We start from the raw sequence: 24042 nt of genomic DNA on the forward strand, positions 1-24042 counted from the left end.
AGCCATCATAGCGAATAACAAATGATTTTCTAAACAGAAGACTATGTAAGCTAGCAAAGGAGCTATAACAGGAACTCTTTCATATTAGATCCTCTGATACATACTCTTTAGGAAATGTGTCAATCTCCTGAAATAGCATGTTTTAATAGGGAGAAGGTAAGGGGAATTTTCATTCTTTCATCTTCCAGTTCTTCTTCACCACCTTCTGAAATAAAAAGTAACGACTCCCTGTAACCCATAGCAGAGGTTGCAAACTCAAATACCTTTGGGATATGAGCAATTTTAATATATCTGGCATGGCTGGGGGTAATGGTGGTAGGAAATGATAAAGCTTATCTTGAACAGCAAAATATATAGCCAGCCTGAAGGCACTCTTCAGGCTGGCTATATTAAAAAGAAAGTCTATTTCTTTTTAATGTGCTTGCTAAACAGTTTTTTAAAAATATTGTCTCTAGTAAAATTTGTCTGCCATTTCAAAATTAAATACTAGCTGGAGGTTAAGGTGGTGATGAGATGTTTTCCACAGTTCTGAGTAAGAACCACATTTCAATATGGAGGGTCCAGAGAACAGAAAAGTAGGGAGAATGGTCTCTGGAGGTAGACAGGAAAACTAGATCCATGTTTGGCTACCAATGACACAGGTCACTGTCAATCCTCAACTGAGGGAAAAAGTGCCTAAATTGGGGCAGGTGCACAGAAATCCAAGGAATCTTTAATCATCAGACCCCATCTCTTGAAAACAGAAGTATTTGAATTTCTCCTACTTACCCTTCCTTTCATTTCCTTCCTTCCTAAATTACTGCCTTCTTTAAATTAACTCACCTAGAGCCCAAGTTAAAGAATCAGCTATGAGGGAATCTCTCCAGTTTTAAAAGGTAGTATTTAGATACCCAGCTTTAGGGTATAGAATAGGAGTTAGCAATAATGCAACTTCCTTAGAACACTGTCGTCTTTGATTCTTATTCAATTTGTTCAGACTAATTTTCAGATAAAACTATTACACAGGGCAAACATAAATGTTTTATTAATTTTTGAAAACCGAGATAATATGAAAAATTTTATATGCAGGTACAATTTTCTAAAGAGACTGACCATAAATTTAATTAGTTATCTACTTATGTATCTATCAATCTAAAACCATCTTATTGTACACAATGTTTATGTCAATTACATCTCAGGAAAGCTAGAAAAGGAAAAAATGCTCCCTAAAAAAGTAAATTTATCTACTAATACGCCTATACTCTTTTTACTAATAACTCAGACATACACAAATAAATGGGGAAAAGAATCTTACACACACACACACACACACACACACACACACAGTGGTTTTCCCTTTTGCTGCTTCAGAATAAAATTCTTATAAGATTAGGGACTCTTTGCATTAAAAAAAAAATTCATTAGTTTGGTACTAGCTAAGAGGACAGCCTTATAAATGCTTATAATCTTCCATCACGACATCCCATTATCCTGATTCTCTCCCAATGGAAGTGGGAATCATTGCAGACACAGGATACACATGGAGATAAAAAGTACTCATTTCTTGGCGACACTTACATGAGGGTTTCCTTGCCTATATAATTGCCCCCAATGTACAGGCACTACATGCCCATCAATGTACGATGATGACTATTTGGTGAAGTGAAAAGCAATACTTGATAAACTCAAGAACCTTAAATGCTTCACTGAAATCTCTAAGACTGATGTTTATCCCTGAGTGTTCCTTTGGGTTTTAAACTGAGATTTTCAATGTCTGCTTTGAATAAACATATGTTTGAGATATAAAATATGGCAAAGATGCATTACCTGTGTATTTCCGTTTTATTCACCTGCTGGCCTGGACTTATCCAGGCACCCATGGTGCTTGTCCATAGCACAATTTATTCTAATGAGCAAAGCAAGGCATTTATATACTGGTTATAGTAAGAAAAGTTATTACCCTCAAAAGTCACCTTTGTCTAAATGGTAAATTTATTTTCTTTTGGCTTCCAAATCTGGGGTTTATTTTAAAGCCTGCATATTAAAATAACGTGATGTAATTACCCCAGCTTAAGGAGAAAAACAGGAAGAAGTATTTTACTCAATTGTAATAGTGTAGGTTAGGTAAGAGGAGAGACCTATAGACAGTTAGAAGGGCAGCAAGTATAAAAAAGATGCAGGGAGTTCCCGTCGTGGCGCAGTGGTTAACGAATCCGACTAGGAACCATGAGGTTGCGGGTTTGGTCCCTGCCCTTGCTCAGTGGGTTAACGATCCGGCGTTGCCGTGAGCTGTGGTGTAGGTTGCAGACGTGGCTCGGATCCCGCGTTGCTGTGGCTCTGGCGTAGGCCGGTGGCTACAGCTCCGATTCAACCCCTAGCCTGGGAACCTCCATATGCCGCGGGCGCGGCCCAAGAAATAGCAACAACAACAACGAAAAGACAAAAAGACAAAAAAAAAAAAAAAAAAAAGATGCAATACTAGAAATTCTGGTGAACCAGTAGCTAAAATCTTCAAATGAGTGGTATGACCTCAAAGTCTAGAGAAACTGTAGCAAGAAAGTGCAGTGATTAGTATAGCTTGATGGCATCAGATTCAAAGCTGAAGTGTTAGGAAAGAAGCAGGAGAAATGGTCTAGAATTAACTCTCCAGGGCCAGCAATTAAGAGAATCTGAGTTGGTTTCATATACTCCTGATTATTTTTTCTATCCTTAATATTTACGGTTATATAATGCAGTATTCATCTCTAGCTTTTATTCTAATATTTTGCTTGTTTGAAAAATGTCCTAATTTCTAGTAGCTATTATTATTTTGTAGTTGAGAACATTTATTTGTTTAATATTTGTTGAATACTATACAACAGACACTGGTCTGAGCACTAGGGATGCAGTGCTAAAAAAGCTGATTAAGTCCCATGTTCATAGATCTTTTGGTTTAGCATCTTCATGTAGCCAGAACTAACACGTCAGTTCTCTAGATCACAGTGTAATAAATTCTGTCCTAAGCAAAGATATCTGTTCCCTTAGAGTAAAGATAGTCTAAGATGGTTACTGAATACAGTAAGTTTCTATAATGTATATGATTCATGTCATTTCTTTTTGGATGAATATGTTTAAAAACTGGCCACTGTTAGTAAGGGAAACAATGTTTTATTTTGAAAAAAAATTTTGAATAGTGATAGGAGAGAAAGGTGGTAAGCTATCTTCACTCTTTTTCTTTCTTTTAAAAATTAATTAATTTATTTATTATTTTTGGCTGCACCTGTGCCACAGCAGTGACCCAAACTACTGCAGGGACAACACCAGATTCTTAATCCGCCAAGCCACAAGAGAACTCCTGTTTTTCCTTTCTATGTTGATCAAGAAAAAAGTCAGTACTGGAAGATAAACTGCGCAAATGTTAGCCACAACACTGGAATGGCACGAGACAGATTTTTTTCCAAGCCCAAACCTCATGAAAGTGGCACCAAATTACTTCATATTACTTAGTTACTTTCAGTAAATATTTTTATTTATTTTTTTGCTTTTTAGGGCCACATCAGCGACATGTGGAAGTTCCCAGGCTAGGAGTCAAACCTGAGCTGTTGCTGCCGGCCTATGCCACAGCCACAGCAATGCAGGATCCGAGCTGTGTCTATACCTCATGACACTGCCTGATCCTTAACCCACTAAGCAGGGTCAGGGATTGAACCCACGTTCTCATGGATACTAGTTGGGTTCGTTACCACTGAGCCACAACTAGAACTCCTCAGTAAATATTTTTTAAAATCAAAGCCCATCATAATAAATTTAAAGGTATAAGGGCATTGAAGACATAATAGTATTGATTACAGACTGTTGAAAAGTACAGATTAACCTAACAAATGCGTATCTGTAAATAATCTGTACAGATTAAGCATGCACAAAGATCTATAGACAGTTTAGAAGAAGGTAACAGGGAAGTTCTGAATATAAAAAAGGTGGGATACCAGGAATACTACGGAACTTTTTTATTGGAAGACAAAGAATGGTATGACACATATCAAAAAAGCAAGGAAAATTCATTTAAACAATTTTCTTTAAAATTTCAATTTACTCCCTTGAGCATGGTTTGGATCTGGTACTTCCTTCTAGTGAGGACAAAACAACAAAAAACTGATGGGATGTCATTTTTGAGACTAAGTCATAAAAAACTCACTTTCATCTTGCTCTCACTCTCTCTGCCTCTTGCATGTTCACTCTCATGAAGCAAGATGCTATGGGGCAAGATGCCCTATGGAGAAGCCCACATGGTGAGGAATTGAATCCTTCCAACCATGTGCATAAACTTAACAGAAGATCCTTCTCCAGTTGAGCCCTGAGAAGACCACAGACAAGACTGCCATCCTGACTGCAGCCTGTGAAACCCTGAACCACAGAAACTAAGCAGCATTTAGACTCCTGACACAGAGAAAATGTGAGATAATAAATGCAGTTTTAAGCTACTATATATATATATATATATATTTTTTTTTTTTGTATTTTTAGGGCCACACCCACAGCATATGGAAGTTCCCAGGCTAGAGGCCCAATCAGAGCTGTAGCTGCTGGCCTAAGCCACAGCCAACAGCAACATGGGATCCAAACCACATCTGCGACCTACACCACAGCTCACGGCAACTCCGGATCCTTAACACACTGAGAGAGGCCAGGGATCAAATGTGCATCCTCATGGATGCTAGTTGGGTTTGTTAACCACTGAGCCATGACGGGAATTCCATTAAGCTACTCATTTTTATAGTAATTTGTTATATAGCAATAGATAACCAATACAAGGAGCCATTCACAAGGATACTCAATAATCATAAATAGAATTTAGCCAACACTCCCCATGTCCTATAAATTTAAATGTTACAATGAGTAACATCTGGATAAGAAAAAACAAAACAAAAAGACAAAGAGGATTTTAAATGACTTAGAGATAAAGGATGCAGTGGTGACATCAGATACAGAATTCATAAATCTCTAGTTTCTCAGGTATCAAAACACAAGTCAAGAATACCTTTCTGTCTCTTCTCTGTTCCCACTGAACTGTTTATGAACACTGGGGTGCAGGAACATAAATACTGCTCAGGAAAAAGAAAATACAAAACTACCTTTTTTCAGAAATAAATTTATCATAATATATACATGTGAGAGATGTTATGAGTCATAATACCTGGTATTCCAGACACTGTGCTAATAAGTACATTATGTGTATTATCTTATTTAACCATCACAAAGACCCTAAAGTGTAGGTAATATTACCCATTTTGCAGATAAAGAACCAGAAAATTAGAAAGATTAAGTAATAAAAAGTTATACAGCTAGTAAGTGCCACAGTTAGAATTTAACCAGGTTTATCTGATCCTAGGGCCCGAGCTATGTACCGCTATGAAAAACTACCTCCATTACAAAACCACCAAACCCCACAAAACTTAGCACCTATACATAAACTGCTTATAAAAACAGGCAATGACTACAGGTTACAGGTGTAATTTTATCCTCTTTGGAGGTGCTCATAAAAAAATATGATAACCTTACCCACAGCATTCTTGGATAAAAGGCAATAAAGGCTCTGAAACACTCTGATAATTGTAGCTAAGATTTATACAGCACTATGTACCACATAATTGCTCTTATTATTTTACATATTTCAATTTATACATCTTCACAGCATTCCTATGATGTAGGTAGTATTATAATTTCCATTTTAGAGATAAGGAAATCCATTATGGTTAAGTAATTTGTCCAAGGTCACACAAGCTGTACGTGGTCAAGTCAGTGTTTGAATACAGGCGGTCTAGCTCCAGGGTCTGTAGTCTAAACTGGTGCATTTTACCATCTCAAAGAACCAAAAGTTAAAATGGTTTTCAGAGTTAATGAGAAAAAAAAACCCAACCAAACCTGCCCATTTGAATATCTACATAAATTATGGATCTAAGTACCATATGTACAGGCTAAGTCTTTAAAATGTGTGATGCAAAACATCCTAGGCAAAGTTAACCTAAAAGTTAAAAGACGGTTAATCTTTTAAACACTGATAGAATATACATCAGAAAAACAACTGAAAATGTTCAAAGTGCAAAGTTTTATTCAACGAAGCATCTGTCCACTGAAGTAACTTTCTAACATGTTAGGAATTTGTTAGTGGATGAGCCAGGGTGGGCATGAAAAGCTATTCCTAGTCATCCTCTAGCTCTTTGTTAATGCTTATGCTCATAATCAGTAATCAGGCAGTAGCTCTCATACTTAAAATACACTGAAACGATTCCCGTTTCTCTCTCTGGTTTCTATCTCTACTTCCTATACTAACTTTTATATCCTGATTAGGGCAGCACTGGAGTTTAAAATTATCCCCTTCATGGAGTTCCCGTCGTGGCTCAGTGGTTAATGAATCCGACTAGGAACCATGAGGTTGCAGGTTAGATCCCTGGCCTTGCTCCGTGGGTTAAGGATCCGGTGTTGCCGTGAGCTGTGGTGTAGGTGGCAGACGCGGCTCGGATCCCACGTTGCTGTGGCTCTGGCGTAGGCTGGCAGCAACAGCTCTGATTAGACCCCTAGCCTGGGAACCTCCATATGCCGCGGGAGCTGCTCTAGAAAAAAGACAAAACAAAACAAAACAAAAACAAAACAAAAACCACATTATTCCCTTCATTTGATTTTCAAGTCCGTCCACTATCCAAATTTTAGGTGTTTTTTGGTTATTCTAATAGTTGTACCATTAACACCCTTTGTTTCATTTCAACCTTTTTAACAGCATTTCTTTTCCCTTTCTTTTTTTGGGCGGGGTAGGGTGAGGTGGGGTGGGAGAAAGTATGCATCACAGACTGCTTTGAGAACCTGTTACAGAAAGTACATATGTGCATGAAAAATAGTGGTACTGTATAATTTTAAGGAGTTTAAAACCAATCCTCCAAGCCTACCAGTTTAACTCAGGTTAAAAATCCTACTGTATACTTACTGTGTTTACTATATAGCAGACATAAGGAATACAAACACAACATAACAGAAGATGTGAATCACAAAAAAAAAAAGCCTCCTGGTACACTATATCAATAAAAAATCAGAGAGTTTTAGTTACAAAATACAAAATTCAGAGCAAAACAAGTGAAGGATGCCTAACTATTTAGAATAAAGATAACCCTGGATAATGTTTTCAGAAAAAGAAAAAATGGAAGAAAGAAAATGAGAAAACAAACTGTCCTTTCCAAGTGGAATGACTGACTAAACATATAGGAGTTGGGAAAGGAGGATTCAAGGAACCACTCACTTTATATAAAACATTTCATCTATCTACAGTGGTTTGTACTCGTGCTATAGAAGTACAATGCTGGTAAGAAATCCAAATGAAACACCCTTTATAAATTTAAAAAAATGTCTAAATATGAATGAACATCCATGTTCAAATAATCATAAAACTCTCTTGCATTCCTGAGTTTCGGATATAACCTAATTTTGCTGTCACCTTAAATAATATTGTTCTTTGAAGGACAGTGCCATTTTTAAAGAGATTTAAAAGGATCTATGATAAAAAGATTAATCTCAAATTCCTCTGAAAATATCTGCTATGGATAAAAGCCTGTCTATTTTCAGAACACCAGTCTGGACTTTGGCCCTTAACCTTGCACATGTAGTCAAAAGTCCTATAAAACTGTTGACTTGGCCTACCATCTGTGTCAACTTCCACGTCTACACCTCAAATTATGTACTATTACAATGTGTAACATAAAAAATTTAAAAACTAAGATATAAAGAATATTGCTATTCTTTAATAGCATCACTGAAAAATTTCAACAAAAATTCACTGCAGAAATTTTAGCAAATGAAGAATAACCATCATGACGAATGACAACAACAGGAAGGTTACGAATATTTCTTGTTTATTTTGCCCAGGCTAAATATTTGCCATATATATTATTCTACTTGAGCTTTACAATTCTATGAGATAGACTCACTGTATGAAAAAATGACCTATTTTTATCACAATTTTACAGGCAAGGAATTTAAGGCTATAAACGTTATGTACAGTCACACAGGGAGTAGGTGACAGAGTCAGGAATAAAACCCAGATCTAACTTCAGAACCTGAGCTAACATATGTGGCCCAAGAGAGAAAATTAAAACCACCTGTAATCCCAGCAGCCGGAGAGAACCACTGCTAACACGATCATGATCTCACCCATCCCTCTCTCCCCTCTCGCATCCCAACAATCCCAATTCTCTTCCTCTTTAGGAAACTAATCTTAGCTTGTTTTATTTTTCTAGGCATTCCCCCCATGATGTGTAGTCATGCATCTACACAAACGCATCTTTCTTTTGTTAAATTATAGAAATAACATCATGTTATACATAGTGTTGCTGTGATAGGAAACTGAAGCACCGAGTCATCAGATGACATGCTCAAGATCACAAAACGAGTAAGGGGAAAAGCGTAATTGAAACACAGTAAGACACATTTAAGAAAATGACCCTAAACCTTTACATTTCCCCCCTTGAATGTCTAGAAAATGCTTTAAGATCTTGCACCGTATCTCGGAATCATCACTAGGATAATAAAAAATTAGCTAACATTTATAAGCATTTACTATAAACCAAGCATTCTGCTAAGTGCTCTATATTTGTTAATCTGATCTAAGATTACCACTCCCAATTTTATAGATGAGGAAACCGAGGCTTAGAAAGGTGAAGTGACATGCCTAAAATTACACAGTCAATAATAACTAATGCTGCAGGAAGAAACGTTAGGGCATAGGACGAATCTGTTCTCTTATTTTGGGAATTCTTTTATTGAAAGCACCGGTAACACTGGTTACCCTAAAAGGACAATACAGCCCTGTCTCATACTTAAAAACTAAAAACTTTGCTTTTTAATTTTAAGGGTAAGTCAAAGAGTACTTATAAAATGTACACGGTAATAGAATTAGGGGCAATGTATTTCTGTACTACATTGTGGCCCCTTCAAGAGTTCAACAATAAATCCTGCTTATGACCTTACACAAATCACCTAAATTCTCTTGGTCTTAATTTCTCCACTCTAAGACGATTATCAAACACAATTCACTTGATATCCCCTACTCTGATAGTTCAATTATATAACATCAATCATCTCCATGGTTTCAGCTGCAGAACCAAAATACAGTTTACTTGTATTTTTTCCTGTTTTCTGCATAAAACAAATCTGATTTGATGAATAAAACTTAAAATAAGTATTCTAAATCTAATGCTATGTAGACTGAATTCCTCAGTTTATTAGACACATATTTTGTATCAACAGCTGTATCTCACTGTAGTTTTCCCTAGACTTTGCAGACCAAATATCAACCACTTGCTCTGGTTAGATCCACAACTGCCTTTTCCTTGTAGGAGAACACTGAAAACCAGTCCTGGGTACACAGATACCATGTACACAAAGACAAACCAAGAAAAATGTATGTCCATTTCTCAGACACAAAAGCTTTTTTGCTCCCACCTGAAATACAGGCACCAAAAGGTTTAAGATTAGATAATAAGAACACAACATCCCAATTACTCTTCAGAAGCTAATAGCAGAATGAACCCTACAGACGTACAAGCAGCCTACAACAACCCCATAACTAACTTGGTTCTCAAACTATGGAACCTCAACCAGCAGCTTCAGCGTTAACTGAGAATCTGTTAGAAAAGCGAATTTTCAACCCAACCAGGACTGCTGAATCAGAAATTCTGGGGGGTGGGCCCTGCAACGGTTGTTTGAACAAGTCCTCCAGGTAATTCTGAAGCATGGTAAAATTTGAGAACTACTGCTCCTTTAATCTTTAGTTTAAGATTGTTGCCTAATACACTATTTTCCTAAATTTGCATGTGATAGTGAATAAAGCAGCTGAACAGGAAGATATAAGAACACTAGCTTTAACTGCATTATTGCATATGACTATACAACAAAATGCGATCCTTATTCTGTTACTATATCCTATGTAAGAGAAATTAAAAAAAAATGGATTATTTGTTTGTTTTATGAGTATACTAAATTAAACTTGTTTTTTTGTTAATTTTTGGTACTCTGTAGAAGATAATAGCTTCAATTTTCAGGTCACTAATCTTATCTCAGTAGAAACTTATTTTCACAGATTTAATCACTTTACTATAAAAAAGCAAATCACTGAGAAGTTTCTGTGCCTTAAATCTGTTTGAGATAAGAAAAGAGACTGCAGAGCATGGCGATTAACATTTTGGCAGCATGTTTTGGTTTCTTCCTGGTTTTCTAAAAATCTTAACTGAGGTTTAATTTGGTTCAATTCCAATTCAGCAAAGATTCATGCCTGTGGAAAATATACGTAAGTGGACAAGATTTTTCACAGTGATTCAGCGCTGGCATTCTAACAGCAGCTACCTTGCTTCTTGACAGTAACAATAGCTAGATTAGATTAAGGATGTTAGATGAGAAATCAGGAAGTGAAAGATTAGTCTTCCCACGATCATTCTGATTTGCAAATCTAGGGAAAAAAAAAAAAAAGACCTCCGATAGCGTTTCTCTCCCCAAACTCAATGTATGAATAGAGAATTAGAGCATTTATTTTCGTTTTATTACACTAAAATCTGTGTGAAGAAATGCAAGGCATAATATTCCACAGCCTAGGAAATGTGGCAATACCTCAAGACGTGAAAAAGATTCTTTTAACAATTTTCCACAGTGCCATTTTAAGAAGCTACTTTGTTCCTTTTAGAAAAAGAAAAGCTAGTTCCTAATACCTACCTGTGATTATTTTAAAGCTGAATAGTTACCTATGACAGTAGATGAAGCCCAAGGTTCTGCACCCTGAATGCAAAATCCCCAAGGTCTTTCAATATTCAAAACTGATTCATAAAATCAAATATAACTGATGGAGTTTGGCTCAAGCTTTTGCCCACTGTTTTTGTTTTTTTAAATATGTCTTATTTGGCTTCAGAGGTGAATTATCTTGACATTTCCGATTACAGCTACTGATCTCTTCCCTAGAACTAGAAATCATTTTATTTTCCTGATCCCTAAGCTGCAAATATACAGCAGTTGCAACCACTGTGGTTTAACAACATCAATTTTAATGAGCAGGAATAAACAAAAGACCTGAAACCATGTCTTCTAAAGTCCTTTCCTAAAGCTCTGATCTGTATACTCAACTAGAACTGTGAACATTTCTGACACAGCTCTATAGACTCACTGTAGAGTGAGTGTAAAGGATGTTGCCAAGCAACCCATCTAAGTTTGGAAGAATCTAAGCATTGATAATGAGACTGTCTCCGCTTGGCTCCCACACAAGAAGGGTTTTCGTGAACCCCCCACATGTGCTTACAGGCCATTCATGAGAAGAGGTGTTTCTAAAAGTGAGTGTCCAGGAGTCCAAATCAGGAACCTATAATGTTTCTTTTCTAACTCAAGTATAATGTTTCCAACATCACAACTATTTTCTGCAACTGTCCAGAAATCCAACAGGGATTAGGCAAATAGGTTGTATGTAAAGGGCTAGTTTGAAGGAACATTTTATTCATATCTTTAACATTCCTGATTGTATGTGGCCAAAGCAAAATTTCTTCAAGTACCTCGGTTCACAAAAATCACCCTGAAAAATTATTATCTACCAAATCATTTTAATTCTTTTGAAGGTTATCTCTGAAACTGTTCTCAACACTTACATAATTACATCAATAATCAAAAAGGATACTCAGTAAAAACTGTGTTCTAATAAGGAAAATATGCAATCAGTTGCAAAAAAAGGTAACAGCTATGTTTTTATGAATAACATACATGTAAAAACACTGCTCTGCTGGATGGGCCTGATCCAAGCCTCCCTCTTTCAAAGCAGACACTTTGCATGCACGCTTACCAGGGCAGTATGCATCCACGTCCAGTTTCTGAGCTGAAGTGAGGGTTGGTGAGCCAAGCTCGGATTCTGGAATTCGTGGGCTCTCAACAAACTTTGCCTTCCTCAGAGGGGCTAAGGACAAAAAAAGGGACAGAGAGAGAGGGAGAGGGGGAAAAAAAGAGAGAGGAAAACAGAAAGGAAGGAAGAAAGAAAAAGGAAAGAGAAACAGAGGGAAAGAGAAGGGAAAGAGAAACATAGAGGGGTCATGAGTAAGGGGAACAGCAGGCAACAGATGGAAGCACTTAAATGAACGACACACTCTGTCAGACTCAGATCAGGTTACCCTATTTTTTTGTGCCAGAAAAAAAAATTAACTGCATTCTTCATAGCGGAGATGGGTCTTGTTAAAAAGTCACTGCAGACTGGAAAAAGCTAAAATCTAAGAGTCAAAACTCTGAGCTTAAGCTGTAACTGCCTAGCCCATCACCCTTAGCTATTTCCTCTCTCTTTATAAAGCAAAGAGCTTTCTTATTTTGTCTTCCTTTGTCATTAAATACAGGTATCGACTGAGTAAAGGACAGGACTAAGTTTTAAGATTTTGTTCATAATAATTGTAATAGAAAGTTTCCTTTATCCAGAAATAATACTAGGTTGTGATAAATACCTTAAGTAGGATTAATCTACTTAGCTTAACAAGGAAATCAATGACCTAACTGCTCAGCTATTAGGTAAGAAGTCAAAACTGCTAGTATACTAAGATACTAGCTAGGCCATGCCAGTTTGAAACTGGATGCTAAAGATAAAGAGATGAAATTTAGTTGCAAATATAATCATGAAGTCTAAGGAACATAATATTCCATGCCATGGAACCATTCTTGTAAGGAATAAATGAATGAATAAAGTATAATTCACAAATCGTAGGTTTTATTATTAAAAGCTCATATAAATTTTATTTAATGATTTTTAGGAGGAAAAGTTAAGGAATATTATCTACATATATTTATAGTCAGTTAAATATACTAAAAGTTAACATTATGATGATTGGTTAGAACTTTCAAACTGAGTTTATTAAATAAATTACAGTAGGGTGAACTGAGTTCTAGTAAACAAACTATGGTAGGGTGAAAGTGCTTAGCATAATACTGGTACAAAAGTATCAGTTGAATCTAAAATTGATTTGTATGCATTATACATTAGTATCATAACCATAGGTGTCCCAGACATGTGAGTGCTTAAGATCACATTACTTTCTTCAAAAATTTCTGCATGTTCTTCAAAATCCTCATCCATTACTGATTCACAGGGGGATTCTAAGTTATTCCTAAAAGATCCTGTAAAAAGTAATATAAAACTTGGTCATTACAATGACCAGAATTTGCCTCTATTTTCTTTGAGGGATAAAAATATAAAGTATTAAAAAAAAAAACAAAACAGAAAATGTTTTTGATATGTGCCAATACTCAAAATCTACAGTCAACTAAACCTCACTTTAAACCTTAGGGTATGTAGGTATATTTTAAGTGTATGTTAAAAAACCAAAATTAAGTCTTCCTGTCTCCATGGCAACAAAGGCTAAGGGTGCTAACAGTATGGTTCTCCATCAAAAGTAAGTTTGGAACAGCAGAACTCTCACCTCTGCTACAAGTGTAAAACTTGAGCCTATTTTTAAAAATCACTATCACACATGAAGATCTCAAGTGATTTCTATGCATATATGCAGGCTACTTATAGCCAGGATTAGAATCCCTTTCGTTATAATCTCACCAATTCAGAAATACTGAAACATTTAATTTACCCAATATTGCTTCATATGGGAGAAATTATTACAATTTAATTCTTAAATCTCCTAAATCCTTTACTAGAATTTTTATTTTATCGTGGCAGTAGAATAAGTATTTTACCTGCTGAGTTCTGACAAAGACAGCCCTGGTCCCTATTCAAGGGACTCTATACATCTAATAATCTTGTAATAACAATTTTTACAATGAAATTTGGGGCTAGTAGACAGACAGAAATCAGCAACTTAGGGTAGATATGTAAGAAAGAAATTGAAGGATGGCGAGAGAAATTGAGGGAAGTATGAAGAACGTATAAAAATTATGAGATGGAGTCCAGGGGGAAAACCAGGATCCCGGAAATCTGTGAAACTCAGCACCACACTGACTTCTCTATTTTCACTTCTCAGGGAATTCCAACCGGTACCTCTCTAGCTCAGAGTGGACATTTAATTCTTTTTTTCTATCTTGACCTCAACCCTCATCCATGGAATACTATACAGGTCTAATAACGAATTTAAATTATTTTATAGATTATAATGTTGCTCTCACCCAAGTTATAGGAAACCAGTGTTTTCTGTAAGTCAACCATACACAGGAAGTATAATCACAGGCATGACAGATTGTCCAACAGTCTTAACACTGCTGGGTGGCGAACATAACAGGTCCACTTGGAAGATGGGACACAATATTTTCTTTGGAAGCCTAGAACTTTAATATACTTCACTGTGAAAAAAAAAAAGAGGTATATAAAATGATTCGGATGAGTAAAATAACTCTATGCCAAAAGGGTTTATCAGAGAGTTAAAAGTGGTTGAAAATGAGATGGGTAGGGGACTCTAAAACCAAAAGCAGGTATTTTATTGTGATGTAAGAGATAACAGGAAACCACTGATCTATAAAGAGATCTGAACCAACACTGGGAATATGATTTTATGCTGTAAAAGACGTGAGTTTGGGAATCTGGCAGAGGTTGAGAGGAGGATGCATACAGGTTAAGAGGATGGGCTTAGTCACTTCAGAGATTTAGGTTGTGGCTGTAGTTCTTATTAGTACTAAGAAACTGGGTAAATGAGTTAGTCTTACTAGGCTAGTAAGCTCAGTTTTCTCAAAAAGTCATAGGATTATTATGAGGCTTAACTAATTCCAAGCATGTAAAGTACTTCGCATAGTGCTTAGATATGGTGATATCGTTCATGTATGAGTTTATTACAAAGTGAAGCAGGGTGGTGCTAGGGCTACAGAGAACAAGTGAGCAAGTGGTTTCAAGCCATAGCATAGGAGAGGCAGTATGACCTGGTAGCACAGTAGTGAGGGGCTGGATAACAGAAATAAACGGTATGAGCCCTGAAACCAGAAAGCCTAAATTAGATCCCATCTCTTTTTTTTCCCGGCTGTGAGAATGTTTCTGTGCCTAAGTTTCCTCATCAGTTTCTTGGGATTAATAACAGCAGCTGTACCATAGGGGAATTGTAAGGATCACATTAATTTATTCAAATAAAACAGAACAAGGCCTACTATGGAATAAATCTTCTGTAAATGCTTTTTATCATTGTTTCCGCTGCTGTTATCATCATCACAGTTCAGCATGATGTGGAAAGTCTGTCTATGTGCGTGGGGTTAAACTGAGGTGTCTAAGATGCCACCAGAGAAGATAAGAAAAGTAGCATCACTGATGAGGCTTTAAAAATTGAGAAGGTAATAATATTGAAGAAAAACACGATATACCTTAGAAGGTGGAGTACCTAAATCAAAGTGTCTAGGTGAGAAATATGTGGGTATAGAAAGAAAGTTAAACAGTATGAGCTAAAGCACTGGTTCTCCAAAGTGAGGTAGCTCCAGAAGCATAGCATCACCTGGGAATCTGTTAAAGATACAAATTGGTCAGATCAGCTGATGATCAGAAACTCGGGAGGGTAGAAGCCCAGCAATCTGTGCTTAGTAAGCCCTCCAAGTGATTCCGAGGCACATTAAAGTTTGTGAACACTGGATTATGGAAAGATATCTATAAATACCTCAAGATAACAGATCACTAAAAGGACTTTCCGAAGAAAAAAAGTTGGAATAAGACAGAAATCAAAGCCTCATCTCTGAAAGTATTAATGCCTATGGAAAAATTAGGATTTTCTTCTCAGCCACTCTTTTAGCAATATGACTGTGTTATGTTATGTTTTGTTTTAAAAAACAGTCCCAACTTGTATCATTTAGGGCCTATTTTGAAGAGAGGCCAATATCTCTGTATTCATTCATTCTTACCAAGATCACTGGGGGTGGAGGCTATGGGAATAAGGATAATTAAATACATCATACAGAAATGTTAAAGGTCAAAGAGAAAATCCACCTACGGAGGTTCCTCTGCAAACTGAGTTGCCAGAGCTGACTCTGAAACACACCTAGTCCAAGCAATTGCAAAGGCATTAAAATATACATTTTTAACAACTACTGAAATATTTGTTTTTGATAAAAGTTTCAGAGCAAAGGGGAATTTTTAGGGAGGAACTGTTACAGGACTCGGATCAGGAAAATGTAAACTGATGGATATACACAAAGATGAACAGAGCATAAAGTATCAAGAAAGTACTTTCACAAAGTTAGTTTTGAAATAAAGTATATTCAGTAATGTGAAAGGAAGATGAAAAGATTTTAGCTATATTCAAGAAAAAGAAGTATAAGGCATCCAAATTATAAAGAAGTAAAATTATCTTTGCAGATGACATAATCTTAAATTAGAAAATCCTGAAGATTTCCTTTCATACACGCGAAAAGACTGTTAGCACTAATAAACGAATTTAGCATGATTTCAGGATATAAAATCAATACACAAAAGTACACTAACAGTGAACAATCGGAAAAAGAAATTAAGAATACAATTCAATTTAAAATAGCAACAAAAAATACTTAGGAATAAACTTAAAAGAGGAAGCTAAAAATCTGAACTCTGAAACTACAAATGCTGCTGAAAGAAATTAAAGACAACATAAATAAACAGAAAGACAATCCTTGTTCATAAGTTGGAAGACTTAATATTAAAACAGCAGTAGTACCCAAAGTGATCCGTAGATTCAATGCAATTCCTATCAAAATCCCAATGATATTTTTTGCTTAAATAGAAAAACACATCCTAAAATTCATATGGAATCTCAAGGAACCCTGACTAGCCAAAATAAAAAGAGCAAATTTGAAGATCTTAAACTTCATGATTTTAAAACTTACTATAAAGCTATGGAATTAAAACAGTGTGTTCCTGGCATAAAGAAAGACATATAGACCAAGGGGACAGAATAGAGATTCTAGAAATAAAACTATGGTCAAATAATTTGACAGATATAACAAAACAGGGAAAGGACAGTCTTTTCAATAAGTGATGTTGGGAAAATTGGATATGCACATGCAAAAGAACGAAGTTGGGCCCTTATCTTACACTGTATACATAAATTAACTCAAAATGGATCAGAGACCTAAATGTACTGTTATAAAATCTTTAGAAGAAAACATAGGAGAAAAAGATCTAAACTACAGAATTGTTAAGGAAGTAGAAACAGTGGGAAATTTATCTGGAAAGTGAAAACTGTATTTTAAAAAGTTTTTAACAGAGCTTTCATAGGCAGAATCTTACAATGTTCACAGTATCTTAGTTCCTAAACACTTAATAGAAAACAATTCCTTAGGTACCATGAATTTCCTAGAGTAGGGGTGGGAAAGAAGGAGAGATATTACTTGTGACACCCATTTTTCCTCCTTCTTAACCTCTAATCTATGGTGGCTTCAAAATGAGAAAATAGGTGGGAACAGCGTCCTTCCAACCTATCCAATATCCTGATTAACTACTATTCGTGACTGTGTCTAAATGGTGGCATAAATTACACCTTGAAGAAAGGAAGAGTGCTAAGGAGCTTTTCTTTTTTAGTTATGTCCCCTCCCCCCCAAATAGAGGGACAAAAACAAAGTTAAAAAATGAGAGAGAAAGAAAACCTATAGAATTTGACAATTCGACAGGCTAGATATAAGTGAAAAGGGAATGAAGGGAAAAACTAAATCATATAGCTCCTATTTTTTGGGGGGCGAGAAAAGAGTATCTATATAAACAAAAGCCAAAACATTTAAAACTAACACCCTTGGAGGTAGTCTAGAAGAGGAAATTAAAATGTGACCTGACCATCTTTATCAAATAATGGCTACTAGTTTGCTGCAGAATTTCTGACTCATTATAATGAAAAAGAAAACGTTACTGCTCTAACCCATTAAAAAATTAACATACAGCTGGCAAAGTATCTTTCTGTCTCTCTCTTCTTTAAAAGTATAAAAGAATGAAGTACATGTTTTCATATTTCTCTTTTCTCTGCTTCTTCCCCAAATACCATGTGTTATATTCTCTAGTCTCCCCACTCTTTTGATCTAAAATCCAAATAAAAATTGGTGCATGTTATTTTACATTCACATTATGCTGTGAAGTATCAATTAGAACACATTTATTTTAAGTCTGTATGAAGATATATTAGTAGAGCCAGAAATACAATATGCATATTTATTAACAGACTATTAGAGACCTGATTTCACTGAAACCTATACAAGGGAGTTCCCGTTGTGGCTCAGTGGTTAATGAACCTGACTAGTATCCACAAGGATGTGGATTCGATCCCTGGCCTTGTTCAGTAGGTTAAGGTCCAGTGTTGTTGCCATGAGCTGTGATAAATAGGTTGTGCAGACATGGCTCAGATCCTGCATTGCTGTGGCTGTGGCATGGGCCAGCAGCTGTAGCTCCAACTGGACTCCCAGCCTGGGAACCTCCATATGCTGCCGGTGCGGCCCTAAAAAGACAAAAAAGAAAATAAACCTATACAAATACAACTGAATATGAAATGTGTGCAGGGCGGCAAAGTCAATTATGTTTACCAATACAAATGTCAGTTAGTGTGCAGCTACTAGTTATTCCTGGATGGACTCTCATACAAACGGTCCTTATCTCCACTGATCATAGTGAAAAGCTTCATAAAGAAGGAATTTAGAATTCATTTTATTTGAGCAAAAAAGCAACATTACATAGTTACACCATTTCCAAGACTAATAGCAACTATATCTATTTTTTTTTTTAATTGAAAGGTAGCTTATCGGCATCAACTTACGGCATTATGGTCTCACTGAAAAGAAGGGGCTCACTTGAACATAATACAAAGAATATGGAAGTTATCCAAGTATAGAGAAAATATTCTATCAGTCTTGAAAATTTACGATTTGAATATCAAAATAAGTTCTTTTATTGCATATTTCTAGCACAAGAAAATATCAAAATTCAAAATATGGTTTCTACTAAATGTATATTGCTTCTGTACCATTATAAAGCTGAAAACCCTTAAATCAAACCATCATAAATCAGGGAGCATCTCTACTTCAGAATGCCTCCTAATTTAGTATGGTATTAATGAATATAATTAATTTTCTATTTAAATCGAAATTACAAGGTTATTTTAAGAAGCTAATTTTGAAAGAATTACTAATTTTGCTAATTCACTTTTTTAAGGTTTCAATGAAGAATTTTATGGTTATAACAGTTGAAAAGTTATTAGGAAACAATATGCTCAGCATATGCTTTTAAAAAGTTGAAAAAGCAGAATAAACCTAAAATCAAGCAGAAAAAGGAAATAATAAAGATTAGAACAGGAGCATAACTAGTAAAAGAAAAAACTGAGGAGAGTAAATCAAATCAAAATTTAATTCTTTGAAATGATGAACAAAATAAAAAGTCTTTAAAAGTAGGCAGGAGAACTGAATACTTTTTTTTCCAAAGAGGAAATGCAGTAACCAAATAGGCACATGAAAAGATGCTCAATATTGCTAATCATCAGGGAAATGCAAATCAAAGCCACACTGAGATATGACCTCACACTGGTCAGAATGGCTATCATCAAAAGGAACACAAATAACAAATGTTGGCGAGGGTGTGGGAAAAAGGGAACCCTTATACACTATTGGTAGGAATGTAAGTTGGTGTAGCCACTGTGGAAAACAGTGTGGAGGTTTCTCAAAAAACTAAAAATACAGCTATCGTATGACCCAGCAACTTCACTCCTGGGTATCTATCTGAAAAAAACAAAAACATTAAGTCAAAAACATACATGCAGCCCAATGTTCACAGCAGCATTATTTCCAACTGTCAACATATGGAAGCAACAGAAGTGTCCCTCAACAGATGAATGGATAAAGAAGATGTGGTATATATATATACATACAATGGAATACCTCTCAGCCATAAAAAAAAAAAAAAGGAAATTCTGCCACTTGCAGCAACGTAGATGAACTTGGAGGGGAATATGCTACATGAAATAAGTCAGAGAAAGACAAATACTATTTGATATCATTTCTATATGGAATCTAAAAAATACAACAAACCAGTGACTATAACAAAAAAGAAGCAGACTCACAGATACAGAGGACAAACTAGTGGTTTTCAGTAGAAAGATGGAAGAAGGGAACTGAAAGAGATGCAAACTATTAGATGTAAAATAAGCTACGGAATGTAAGAAATATTTTATAATAACTATAAATGGAGTACAACCTTTAAAAGTTGTGAATCACTATATTGTACACCTGTAACATATAACATTGCATAGCAACTCAAAAAACAAAAACAAAAAAGATGCATACAAGTTTCAGATTTTATGAAAATAATTTACCTAAACAAAAAGAACTGAAAAATCTTAAACTAGACTGACCAACAGCAAAGAAACAAATTACGGAAACTTATAAATGAGAGGACGCTACTATCAACTCTACGGAAATGAAAAAGATTGTAAGAGAATGTTATCAGCAAATTTATGCCAACAAATTAGAGTTCAGATGAAATGGGCAAAATCCTTGACACAAATGATCAAAACTACTTCATTAAGAAATTGAAAATCTGAAAAGACCTACTACTACATGTAAAGAAACGGACTTAGTACTTAAACATTTTTCCATAAAGAAAAGCCCAATCCTAGTTGGCATCACTGGTAAATTCTATCAAATACTTTAAGAAGAAATAATAATACTCTTTTATAAACCATATCAGGAAATTAGGAAAGAAGCTGGGACAGGAGCAAGTAACCTAGAAAAACAGGTTAGTTTAGGTACATATGGCTAGATCGTACCTCAACAATCTATAAAAAATCTGTAGTGATATCTATTTAAGTTAGTTTATTTATATTTAGTTTAAGCACTTAAATATCACATTTTGCCTTCGTTTTTAAAAGTTAGTTAATACGACACCATTTTAAGTGTTATCAAATTAAAAAGTTTAAAAACTAAGCTTTTTCCAACACTACATCTATTGGTAACAGTTTTCTTATATAGCTTTATAAAAATTATGATTTTGTTCTGATCTTATTTGGTAGTTCAAAGCAAAAATGAAGTGTAAAAAAATCTTGTAAAAAGATCATTCCAATAGTAGAAAAATATGCTTAAGCTTTGTTTTGGAAAGATCAACGGGAAGGGTAATTTTGTTTGGCCTACACCTCAGCTCATGGCAACACCTGATCCTTAACCCACTGATCAGGGCCAGGGATGGAACCCACATCCTCATGAATACTAGTTGAGTTTGTTACTGCTGAGCCACAATGGTAACTCCAAAACTGACTTCTTGCTAGAGCCTAACACTAGGTACAGCGCTCTAAAAACAAATACCTCATTTGCAAAAAAGTTATGCAACAACCAATAAAGTAACAGCTAACATTTGTATAACAGTTCATTTACCCTTTAATTTACATTTTTACCTAACTCATTCTACTTATAATTTTCCATGAAGAACACATTAACCTTGCTTTACTGATGGGAAAAGAGAATCACAAGACATCTTGGCCACAATCACAGTATTCACAGTGGTAGATTATAAACTTTTGATTTAGAATATTATATTGTTTTATTCGTAATATATTCTTCAAAAGGTAGCACTCATTTTAGGAAGAGATGATTTTTAAACAATCTATAAAAGTGGCAGTAAATTGACCGTGTATGGTACAGGAGACTTTACTAGTGCCTACCAGCATCCTTTGGCCTCCATTCCTTTCTAGGCACAGCTCCTGTGAGGTTTAGGAAGGACTATGTGCCTAGTTCCAGCTTATGTACTAAGAGCAGAGGTGACACAGTTCCTGCATGATTTTATGCTCTGTCTCTTCCTCTGGCACAAAAATCACAGGTCTCATGTTACGATGGTGGAGACTGCCCGAGTTGCTATGTTACTGCATCAAGGACAGCTGTCCTGGAGAGTTGCCCAGGCTTGCCGGGTAAACTAGAAATAGACCTTTGTTGCAGTTAAGCCACTGAGATGTTTAAGGTTGTTTGTTATGACAGCATAATCTAGCCTATTCTAACTAATGAAATACTACAATGTTATATTCCCTTTTCAATTATCTTTCAATCCTTCTGAATAGGTCAAGAAGAAAAAAAAACGTCATGTGGTACTAATACTAGCTAATCCTCCCGTTTAACAAAGAGGGATAAGAGTTTAGTTTCAGAGCCATCTGAAGGTAAAGTGTTTAGCTAGAATTAACATTCTAGTTAATCTTATAGCATGTGATTCTGATGTTCCAGTTTGACCGGTAATATAAAGTTTCTTTTAAAATAAATTTATTTAAATAAAAAAATGAAATTTAAAGAAACAACGAGGTAACAAAAGTATGGTTAAGAGGTGTGGCAAAAATCATGAAAATGCTCTGCCAATGATTGAAATTTGAGAAACAGTGAACCGTACCAAACATCTCAGGAACATGGCTCTTGATTTAATCTTCTATGAATCCTCAATTCATTCTACGTTGAGATGTGAGCAAAATATTTAGGCAACTACATTTAAATTGGTATCCAATATGAAGGGCTAGAGCTGATAAAATATTTTTTTGATAATGAGAACAATTTATTATAGTCATGATTGGGATATTGGTTAGGCACTAAAAAGAATCAGGAGACAAAAGGTATAAACGGTGAGAATAAATTAAGAAATTAAAAAAGAAGACTTCTGATAGGACTAGATTCATGGTCACCTGAGCAATCTAGTCATTTGATTAGATAATAGGAGCAGTTGCTGCTTTAAAATTTTTTTTGCTGTCTTTTCCAGGAGAGCCAATCTAGTTCAATATTTTATAAATAGCCACTTATAGCATAGCCAGAGGTCAAAAATGGGGAAAGAGGAAGCATAAAGCGAATTAGCTGTACATACAACATACAAACTTTGAAGAGCCTACACATGGGGTTATACTGTGGTGTGTCCATGAAGAAAAAGCTTTAGTTGTTTTGTTAAATTGAGGATATACCATGAGGTTGTTCTTAGATGTGAATGCATAATTAGAATGGAACTAACACACTAGTTCCAAAATTGTGCTACCACATTTCATAATATGAGAAGGGTCTCATCTGCTCACTCATCATACTTGGCACAAAAAGGAAAGCCCTTGAAAAATAAGCCTCCAGTCATGAAGAAAGAGAAAAGGAGAGATAGAGAAGATAGAGAAGAGAAAGTATTTTATTTCAGGAGATAGAAGGAAGGATACGGATTGACAAGGGGATACTGGGTGGGACCGGATGTGGGAATACACAGACTAAAGCAGTGCTGCTAACAGTTCAAACAGGACAAGAGCTAGTACCAGAGCCCAAAGGAAGAGAGGAGTTTTCATCTTAATAAACGGGTATATATGCAAACTGGCTGGTAAAGACTTCAGTCTCCCGAGTTCACTTTTAGACTTAGGTAGTCATAAAAATTATAATCCTCTCCAACAGACAAATAACCATACCTACAGGACAATCGTGGTTCTTCTTTGTATTAGGGTAGGCCAAGAGCTAAAATAAATAACCCTAAAACCCCAGTGGCTTTTAAGACAACAGAATAGAGTTCTCATTCAATATAGGTATTGAGTAAGACGCTTCTAATCTTAGAGCCTCAGAGTTCTCTGGTGGATTCTCTTCATCGAGCTAAAGACCAGGGGGGAAGAGGCAAGAAATGCATTTGTGAAATTCTTCTAGCCCACTATGGAATTGGAATATATTATCTCCACTCATACTATTCAAAATTTAGTCACATGACATGTTTATCTACAAAGAAGGCTATGGCATACAGTTTACCTGTGTGCCCAGGAGGAAAGGGGAATAAGTTTTGGTGACCATCATCTTCTTTGCCATATTCTACAAAACAGCCTTGAAATCCATAAAAGTCAGATGCAGAACTAACGAACAAAGCAGAAAATGCTGTATAAACTCAGCCCTTTTCTTTTAAGTGGATGGAATATGCATCATCAAGAATTAGGAACAGCCTAAATCTACAGAATTATTTTCATTCAAGTATAATGCTTTAGACTACGGTGCCTAGAATAGTGTCTTCGCATGTGGTGTCTGGTTAACAATTATTTGCTAATGAAGAGTATACAGCAGAAAAGTCAAAGCAAAGACAGGCATTACAAATAAAAGTGCCTATAAACAAAGGTCTGAAAAAGTGAGTTTTAAAAAGCACTCGTG

The 24042-nt window shown here is 35.6% G+C and overlaps 1 protein-coding gene across 17 annotated transcripts in view; it reads right to left on the minus strand.

Moving 5' to 3' along the window:
- The window catches only part of TANC2 (tetratricopeptide repeat, ankyrin repeat and coiled-coil containing 2), a 365248-nt gene that overhangs the window by 172964 nt on the left and 168242 nt on the right, over positions 1-24042 (minus strand). For 11 of the 17 annotated variants that reach the window (XM_021068124.1, XM_021068122.1, XM_021068121.1 and 8 more), the window contains one exon: positions 11816-11926. The exons of the other annotated variants lie outside the window; for them this stretch is intronic. In XM_021068124.1, the coding sequence (XP_020923783.1) occupies positions 11816-11926 (111 nt within the window). The remainder of the gene's footprint in view (positions 1-11815; positions 11927-24042) is intronic. 17 annotated transcript variants of the gene reach the window in all.

Source organism: Sus scrofa, chromosome 12 (genome assembly GCF_000003025.6).
Source record: "Sus scrofa isolate TJ Tabasco breed Duroc chromosome 12, Sscrofa11.1, whole genome shotgun sequence".
In the NCBI taxonomy this organism is placed as follows: Eukaryota; Metazoa; Chordata; class Mammalia; order Artiodactyla; family Suidae; genus Sus; species Sus scrofa.